Below are 10,131 nucleotides of genomic sequence, written 5' to 3'. Positions count from 1 at the left end.
TGAAAAATGTAGGCAAACGCTCGCAGTAATGGTTTATCCTCCGCACGTAGTGTAGCGAACGTATTGTTTTCGCGCCGTTTGTGTTTGCGTGTGCGTGTTGTGTTACGTGTGTGTGGTGTGTGTGTGGGTGTGTGTGTGTGTACGTGTGCATGTCGCATGTGCGTGTGTTGTTGTGTCTGTCTGCTCGATATTTTTGAAACCGTTAGAGTAGAAACTTCAAACTTGGTCCTGAGGTGGACCTTAGGGCAGTGGAACCCTATTGATTTCGAGAGCCTTTCACCCAAGGTCAAGGTCACAGCGTTCACATTTGATGAATGGATAGATAGATAGATATATAATATATATTAGATATATTAAGATCGATAGATAGGTAGATAGATAGATAGAAGAATAAAAAGTAGATGATTGATCTATAGATATCGCACGAGTGCTACGTGCAGGTGGGGAGGACTTGATTCCACAGCCACGCGTGGCCCTGGCGAATCCACTGCAAGTATACGAAGACTACTGTATCCCTTAGCCTGTTTTGGTGTTGTAAGTCTACAGCCAGTGCACCTAGCGGAAGTGAACTGAATCGTGCATGTTTTCAGCGAGATTTTGCATTAGAATTTTCTAAAGTTTTTTTTAAACATGAACCAATAAATAACAAAACGCAAAGTGTTAGAAGCGAACCTGATGCTAGGAATGAAGCACGAAATTTTTCAGCCGGATTCGTGCCAGCCGCCTGCAGTCATGCAGAACAAACAGAACAAACTACTCAAATATTATATAGATTACCTAAATGCTATTTAACCGAACGATATTCATTTTAGGGCAAATTTATCCATATTATAACTGAAACTATATGATCGTTTATAAGATATTACAATCCTTTTCCTTTTAAATGAATAAATAAGAAACACCCTCGGTCTTAGCCCTGCGGAAAGTGTTTTGCGCAACTTTATAGATCGTGCGCCCTTGACGTGCCCACCATCTTGTAATCAAACTGTAGTCGTTAGTTTTAAAACATTTAAAAAAAATATTTCTATTGGTAATTGAACCATGAAACTTTTTATGTAGCATAATTATAACCTAAATTAGCTGAACCGTTACACACTAATGTCATCACATTTTCAGTGAAGGTGCAAGTTGTTAAATGGTGTTTGACTTTGATAAGGGTTGTTACACTTACAGTTATAATATCTGCATCTCCTAATAAAATTGGTAATTTGTTATAACAGCATACCAATAACATCACACACCTCCACCTGTAATTTGTAAGACAAAGCCATACTTGTAGTCACTAGAATAGGCAATAGAAACACAAAACATTTCAAGGGTGCCACATAGGCTATAGTGTTCAGTGGCGGATCCAGGATTTCAAGGGGGGTGAAAAAAAGGGGGTATGGGGGTCCTCCCCCAAAAATTTTTGAAAATGTAGATCGCACGAGATGGTATTTGAGGCGCTTTTGAGAACATATAATATATACAGCCTTCATTCTGACTACGACAATTCTCTTTTTAGTAGAACAATTCTTGCGCTTGCAGTGCGGCATTGATTTCTGTACAGGGGGGGGGGGGCAGGGGTGACCACCGCTGGGACGAGGGCGACAGCAAAACTCTTTCTTGGAATTGTAAACAAAACTGCAAAACGGTTGTAACCTGCTTTGTCACTCAATTATATATTTTAACCCATGCATCAGGTGCTGTTTTGTACAGCCGCGGGACTATATTATACTTGGCAATAATTAATTGGTATATGTGTAAAAATCATGTTAGTCCAACAGAGGGGGGTAGCTAGCCACCCAATCCACCCCCTGGATCCGCCACTGGTGTTAGGATTAGGTTATAGTGATAGGGTTGGGTTACAACGTTGGATAATTGTAATGTAGTTAGAGTTGAGTTATAGGATCACTAATAGGGTTAACGCCTACTCCCTAACCCTAACCCTAACCCTATATTAGGGTTAGGGTTATCAACGGGCAAATTATTTAAAAGACGATTTCAATTTTGGATAAATAAAGGTGAATTCATGCTTAAAGTAAACAACAATATCTAGGCTTATCTAATAATCTATACAATCGGTGAATAAGTCCTTAGGGTAAAACTGATCCATTATTTGTCTACGTCATTACAGTTAGATCTATTTAAAATTTAAATGATATTTTTTAAATTTAAATTGACTTCTCATCCCATTGCTGGCACATGTCATGGACATCACTAGCGCACCCGGGGGGCCGTTGTCAGAAACATCGTAAAGCTAATGCTAATGTTAATGCTAAGATAACACGTATGACTATGTTAAAGTTACGAGAGGGTCTGGGCTCTTGTAATGTGAAGAGGATATTTTCGAGGATTTTTCATTCTCGTAACTCTGCGATTATTCTGTCAACGGTTTACGAGTGGAAGAGTTGGTGAGTTAAGACTAATCATTATGTTAAGACTAATTTTGTTTCTGACAACGGGCCCCTGGCTCCATGACTGTTTCACATCGTAGAAGTCTCACACCCTTCAATACGAAAAAACACCGTTCGCAATAGCACATACAACAGCGCACAAATATATAGAGAGGCAGTCAGAGTAGTGATAACTAAGATATATTGATATATGTTTTGTTTGAACTCTTTGATAGCTAAGGTACGGTCACTTCATTCGCTTGTGATCTTCTCACCACGTAGTGAAACGTGAGAAGATAACTCGTCGTGCACAATCCTAGTTTTGAACCCCGGCGCTCATTTTCGCAAACGTGCTAAACTATGTGCTAAACTATGTGCTAAACTATGTGCTAAACTATACATGTGCTAAACTATGTGCTAAACTATGTGCTAAACTATGTGCTAAACTATGTGCTAAACTAATCTGGGCGGATAACCTCGGAGAGGGCCACTTGTCGCTAGGACATCACCATCATTAGCTTAATGGCTAACCTAACCCTTATCCCATCAATGCAGACTGAGGGACCTAAATTAGATGGCAGTACTGAAACGAGAGTATAGAGACTAGAGTCACAGGCACTTGGAACGTTTCAATAATAAAATTATGGTGAATAAACACGAAAATGTATTTACTGCCAAAGTCTTAACATTTTTCTACTCTTTCGCTTATTATTATTGATAATTTCCTGTAACTGCCATTCAAATTCTCCTCTGCAACACACAAGTACTCCGCACACACGCCGCTGTGCACGAACAATAAAAAATATGTCCAGAGCAGGTAGGAAAGCGTGGTCGCAACTCAACGCTTAATTGCTTCGTTTCATAGCATAACAGCACAAATACACAACCAACAGCCTCCATTTTGGTATCAATGTACAGCTAAATGTTCACTTGTTCAAATTAAAACTCTGCCATCTGGCACTGCCTATACTTGCACCAGAGATATCTTGTGAATTCCTGAAGAAAACTCCCACTCTGCTAAATTGGAAGAAGTGCCTGTTTATCATCAGAAACTCCTTAACCGCGCTACTCGATTGTTTTGGCCAATAAACGTAGTCATGTGTGTGATGTCATGCCCACGCGCTTTATGCTAGCTAATTGACTTGGCGGGCCTCGAAATGAAGCTTGGCTGGGAAAAGATGATGGGAAGTAGCAGATCGTCTCAATCGAGGGAGAAGGGACTTGAAAGCCCTCAGACTAGGCGAACATGTAAGGATGCAGCCCATTCAGATAGGTCACAGCAAATGGAAAGGCGTGACTGTCACTCAACAGCTTCACAGTCGAAGGTATGAGGTGTCAGACAGCACCAGACGGACAACGCTATTTGAGGAACAGGCAGTTTCTCCGGGTCTCTCGGGCAGATGGCAATCAACAGGCGTCACGGCATCTACTCGAGCAAGCGTGCACAGCCGTACTGGTACCAGACCAACGGCACCCCGTCCCAACGTGCTCCAAGCAGCTCCATCTGAAGCATCCTACAGTGGAAGCTACAGCTAGAGCATTCAGAGTCAGGTGCAACAGATACAACTTCCGCGGAGAACAGTGACACCGTATACCGTACGAAATCAGGAACAATCGTCAAGAAAGTGGAGCGTCTACAAAAGGGTTAATTATCATTGTTTCAGTGTAGCGCAGTATTACTATTAGTAACGGACCCCGAGTGTTACATCTATTGCCATTGGTTAGGATTCAAGTGTCACTGTTAGATACACTTAGATACATTTACGTTTAGCAGATAATTCGATGTCAGTATTACTATTACTAGTAATACTATAGACATATAGTACTCTAGCATAGGACACATTTATAATTTGTCAGTTCAGTGTCAGTAGTAAAAATCTCATTTTGTACAAGGGGGAAAGATGCATGTCAAGTGATTACAGATTTGCACTCGAGACAGCACCTATAATATTAATGTAATACTAATAATATTACTATAGTAACACTAGGTCTAGCTCTAGAACTATAGTATTACTATTAGTAATAGTAATAGTAGGCATATAGACCTCCGCTCCGCCGCAGGCTCCGGCGCTATAGTTCTAGGTCATTTGACTCACTCTCTGTCTCACTGTTTGTGCCTGTGGTCATATACTGTTCTGTAATATAACTATAAGTTACATTTACTGATTTGGGACGTTTACATTGTCAAACTCATTTATAAGTCAGGATTTCTCAGAGCTAACCGATGTTACGTAACTAGTTGCCATACCCGAAGACTTTTCACGGCATTCATCTTTTTGAGGCACACGGTACAACGAGAACTCATGAAGAGAGACATTATGAATGATGTGATCTCGCCACTCGCAACTCGTTGCGGCTCTTACTCTCGCGAGATACCGAATATGCGCAATGATATATACATCTTTCAACAAAAGTAGTTACGGTGTTTGCTACATTCTATCATAATCAAAAGGAATAATTTTAAATCGTTTTGCAAATCGTTACGGCTACAATTAGTCATCTCCTTTGCATGAAGTGGGTGAATACTAAAATAGGTTCCCATATCGCTATTCAAAGCAAATTGGTTTATTTACGCACTTATAGTGTGTTCTGCCGCACAGTGTGCAGTCGGCGAGAGATGTTTTGGTTGGAATTTTCAGAGACACCTTGTTTTGCTATAGCCTATAACTATTCCTGTCAAGGCAAACACGGTCACATAACCGTCTGATCTGGACGACAAGCTGGGATTTAAACAAACTCATTGGTAAACTGTGTAATTCCTGTTAACGTCGTGTTCGTCACCTTTCTTATCATTTCGTATGCGAATTTTGACCGCCATTTTGCTAGTGATCGTCGATGACGGTGGTCCATTCGCACACTGTTTTTATGGCGAAACGCCGAAAGTCCCAATGACGTGAAAATAGGATTATAATTTTTAAATCCAAAGTTTTGCTTACGAAATTCTTTGTAAAACTATGTATAGTTTCTATTTTACTTACCTAGTTTAACACCTCTAGCAACTGCTGCTGGTAACACTAACAGTAACACAGCCTAGGTATTCACTAATTCAGTTCAGTAACAGCTCAACTAATGTCTAGACTATAGTCCATCATCCTGTTGACGTCAAAATCCTTCATATCTGATATTCACTGACATCCTGAAGTGTACATGGTTATCTCCGAGAATACATGTAAATTCACAGAAATTCAACTTAGAACTTGCTGAAGTCATACATTGGTTTTCCAATTGCCATACAGCATACTAATTCCTAATTACTATTCTTTTCCATCACATCAACCATCACATTAATGTGCCTTAATTACTCTAGTAAAGTTGCAATTAAATGTAGGGAAAAAAAGAGCAAAACTCTCTACACTATAGCAATTGTGTATTGATTTGCCAATGACCTTTATTAATTGCATAACTACGAAATATAATCATGAATATTGTATGTGTGAAATCTAACCTTCAGCACTAAATTTGGAGCTAGTCTAGAAGACATGACCCATTGACATTTTGTATTGTATTGTAGACATGAAGTATTGTGGGAGATGTCTTCTAGACTAGGGCCCTAAATTTCACCATTTATTTATCCTATATATATAGAATTGAGTGTCATTTTGACTTTCAGGATTCAAAAGAGCAGTCAAACGTGTTCTGCGAGTTATTGACGCTATAGATGGCCATAAATGCCACGGATTCCACGCACCCTGAGATCCAGTTGATGTCTTTAGTGTGTGTCTAATCTGCATGACAGACGTTCAAGCTGTGTCCGGCTAATCCCAGAGACATGACGATTGTGGCACGAAGCCCAGGTACCCCTGGGGCTGTTGAGACTCCAACTCAACCCCAGCCACAACAGACAACAACAACAACACAGGAGTCACCAGGACAGCAGCAGCAACAGCAGCAACCATCACAGCCAGAGCAAACGGAAAAAGTGACACAAGAGGTACTAGAGTAGAAGTTTACTCCCAGTGAGATGTTTTCAAGCTCTTGCAGGTTCCAGGTAGTTCAGGGCCTAAATTTAAATTTAAATTAAAGTATTATTTGCAGGGATGAGATTCTTCCGTGGATCCGCGGAAATCCGCGGATTTGACAGTCCCAGGGGTCGATTTTGTGAAACGTCTAAATTCTTTGAGAAAATTGGGAGGGGGGTAACAATGTAACAATTTAAATTATATACCCTCAACAGCATAAAGCGATGTTTCACGTGACGTCATAGACCAGGTCACGTGTATATGTTGTGTTGTGGTTGGCAGAAGCAAAGCGTGCTGCTTGACATTTACAGATAAATAACCACATGTTCTGATAGAAAGCGCTGTTTATGTAGTGCACGTACACGTGCGTGCTGCGTGCGTGCGTGCGTACGTACACATGCGTGCATGCGTGCGTGTGTGCGTGCGTGCGTGCGTGTGCACGTTCACGTTCGTACGTTCGTGTGCACGTACACGTGCGTGCGTGCGTGTGCACGTACACGTGCGTGTGTGCGTGTGTGTGTGCGTGCGTGTGCAGGTACACGTGTGTGCATGAGTGCGTTGGTGCGTACGTGCGTGTGTGTACAGGTACACGTTCGTGCGTGCATGCATGTGCACGTACACCTGCGTGCATGCATGCGTGCGTGTGCACGTACACCTGCGTACATGCATGCGTGCGTGCGTGTGTATGTAAACGTGCGTGCATGCGTGCGTACACGTGCGTGCCTGTGTGCGTGTGCACGTACACGTGCGTGCGTGTGCACGTACACGTGCGTGCGTGCGTGTGTGAGTGCGTGCGTGTTCACGTACACGTGCGTGCGTGCGTGCAGGTACACGTGAGTGCGTGCGTGTGCACGTACACGTGCACGTACACGTGCGTGCGTGCGTGCGTGTGCACGTACACCTGCGTGCGTGTGCACGTACACCTGCGTGCATGCGTGCGTGCGTGCGTTTGGATGTACACGTGCGCGCGTACGTACCTACATATGCACGTACACATGCGTGCATGCGTGCGTGTGCGTGTGCACGTATACGTACACGTACACGTATATATATGTGTGCACGTACACGTGCGTGCGTGCGTGCGTGCGTGCGCGTGTGTGCACGTAGACGTGCGTGCGTGCGTGTGCGTGTGTGCACGTAGACGTGCGTGCGTGCGTGCGTGCGTGTGCACGTACACGTACGTGCGTGCGTGCGTGCGTGTGCACGTACACGTGCGTGCATGCGTGAGTGCATGCGTGTGCACGTACACGTGCGTGCGTGCGTACGTGTGTACCTACACATGCGTGCATGCGTGCGTGTGCACGTACACGTGCGTACATGCGTGCCTGTGCACGTACACGTGCGTGCGTCCGTGCGTGTGTGCAGGTACACGTTCGTGCGTGCGTGCGTGCGTGCGCACGTACACGTGCGTGCATGAGTGTGTGCGTGCGTGTGCACGTACACGTGCGTGCGTGCGTGGGTGCGTCCGTGTGTGCACGTACACGTGCATGCGTGCGTGTGCGAGCGTGTGCATGTGCACGTAGACGTGCGTGCGTGCGTGCGCGTGTGCACGTACACGTGCATGAATGCGTGCGTGCGTGCGTGTGCACGTACACGTGTGTGCATGAGTGTGTGCGTGCGTGTGAACTTACACGTTCGTGCATGCGTGCGTGCGTCCGTGTGTGTGCACGTACACGTGCGTGCGTGCGTGTGCGTGCGTGTGCAGGTACACGTTCGTGCGTGCGTGTGTGCGTGTGCAGGTACGCGTGTGTGCGTACGTGCGTGTGTGTGCAGGTACACGTGCGTGCGTGCGTGCATGCATTGGTGGTCGGTTTGGCAGAATAAATGATTTTCAACATTCATAGACCCAACATCAAGACGTGTTTTAAATATCACAGAGGCAACCAAAAAATATACGAATGCTTTCGTTATTTACGTGTTGATACTAGCTTCAAATAATTGTAAACATTTGACAGTTTAGAGATATCACTAAAGAAGGCCTTTAACATTGATTTGTTGACTGTTAACAAAGGACTGAACTGCTTTTGCTATTATTAGAGCCCATACCTGTGTGAATGTGAGGCTACAGTTGCACAGTTTAATTGCAAAGGCAAATGTTTGTTGAACAAGGTTTACGCTCCTTAAATCATATTATTTTCTAAAGCAGTCTGTCTATACAGGGATGAGATTCTTCCGCGGATCCGCGGAAATCCGCGGATTTGACAGTCCCAGGGGTCGATTTTGTGAAACGTCTAAATTCGTTGAGAAAATTGGGAGGGGGGGTAACAATGTAACAATTTAAATTATATACCCTTAACAGCACCTGACTGTACACTGTAGAGTGTAGACAGTAGGCTGACAGCGAAGTATACAGTGTATCTGTTTTTGCGTACCAGAAAAGAAAATCCTCGTTCACAGGCTGCAGTAGAGGGGCAGACATTTGAGGTAGCTGATCACGTAACGACCATGCCTGGCCTGGGGGCCGGGTTTCCATGTTGCTGGGTGTATGTTGTGTGCATGACTATGCACTGATTGTTCCATTCGCATTGTGTTTTTTTCATTCAAATCTGGTCGCAGCAAGGCAGCTTATGTCTGAGTAAAACAATGCAAGCGACGGGTGGAAACAGAAAAATATCATTATGTCTAGACATTTAATAAAAAAACTTGCCCTATTTTCAGCCCCCTGATTTCCTAATTTATTATAGTTCCAAATTATAGTTCCGAATTATAGTTCGTTTGTCCCTTTTGACAACTTGAAAAGGTGATTCAAGAGTCTCCTATAATTTGTTCAGAATAGCTTAGAATGCACCAAATTGCACCATTCTTTTAAAAAAATTCAGGGGGAGCATGCCCCCGGACCCCTCTAGCACGGCGATGACCTACGGTCCTCGCATTGCTCGCTCCTCTGTTTGTTAATTAAAATTTCAGCTGAAAATTTAATTATCCAATCTCATCCCTGTATTTGATATATATGTGAATGCCTTGTTAGAATTCTTTTACCTTAATGGATTTTTAAATGAGGTATTGTTGTGGTCACCTTTTATTTTCCCAGTCATTAGCTAATAGTCTTTATATATATATGCTAGTTCACTAAGTTATAATAGACCGGAGTATCGCCTGTCGTGGTGGGGGGTGGCAGTTAGACTCGGTGAGCTATAGCTTGTATTGTAACAAATGCATTTTATACAAATTCAATTCAAAGTAGACAATCTTTTCTTGGATAATTACAGGGTAACACGAATTCCCCCTTTTCAGCATTATGTTTCGTTCAATTGTAAAGGTTTATTTAATCTAAAAATAAAAGTTTTTTTTTTACGTTTCACGCAAAACACGAGTCGGTTTGTGGTAACGTTGTTAAATAGACCGCCACTAAAATTGATTTATTGCTGTGGTAAAACTGAGTCACCGAAACATATAAACACCGCTGTGAGCGGGGATGTTATGAATATTTTGATCAACATAACACAACAAATAGAAAATATTTATACCCAATTTTGACAGATATGCATAGTACTAGATTGATACTACAGTAATTGCCGGGTTTAGCTGGATTAATGATTTTAAATTGGTATAAATTTGTAAATGAGTCGTCATGTAGTTCAACTTCCAAACTTACTTTGCGCCAATGGTCAGTTGGTACGCAAAAATTCTACAAGTACCGGTTTTTAGCTCATCTGACATAGTCAGATGCAGCTTGTAGAATCGCATGAGCGTGCGTCCGTCCGGCCGTCCATGCGTTCGTGCGTCTGTCAACAGTTGGGCACAAATCTAAACGGCTCGACGTACGGTCACGATATTCGGGACGTGGGGTGGTAATC

The 10,131-nt window shown here is 43.1% G+C and overlaps 2 protein-coding genes across 3 annotated transcripts in view; one reads left to right on the top strand and one right to left on the bottom strand.

Annotated features, from left to right (window-relative positions):
* Positions 1–4,723, bottom strand: part of LOC106806292 (propionyl-CoA carboxylase alpha chain, mitochondrial-like) — a 34,801-nt gene extending 30,078 nt beyond the window's left edge. For both annotated transcript variants that reach the window (XM_014808178.1, XM_014808177.1), the window contains exon 1: positions 4,624–4,723. In XM_014808178.1, coding sequence (XP_014663664.1) covers positions 4,624–4,692 — 69 coding nt within the window. In that variant the 5' untranslated portion in view covers positions 4,693–4,723. The remainder of the gene's footprint in view (positions 1–4,623) is intronic.
* Positions 4,724–4,947: 224 nt separating this feature from the next.
* LOC106806285 (probable ubiquitin carboxyl-terminal hydrolase FAF-X) overlaps positions 4,948–10,131 on the top strand; it is a gene marked incomplete in the record, with an annotated part of 50,954 nt that continues 45,770 nt past the window's right edge. The window contains 2 exon segments of the mRNA XM_014808169.1: positions 4,948–5,118; positions 5,986–6,306. Of these exon segments, the coding sequence (XP_014663655.1) occupies positions 6,145–6,306 (162 nt within the window).

This window comes from Priapulus caudatus, unplaced genomic scaffold (assembly GCF_000485595.1).
Source record: "Priapulus caudatus unplaced genomic scaffold, Priapulus_caudatus-5.0.1 Scaffold152, whole genome shotgun sequence".
NCBI lineage: Eukaryota > Metazoa > Priapulida > Priapulimorpha > Priapulimorphida > Priapulidae > Priapulus > Priapulus caudatus.
Note: the sequence above shows the minus strand (reverse complement) of the source record. Positions and strands in the feature narration are given on the sequence as shown.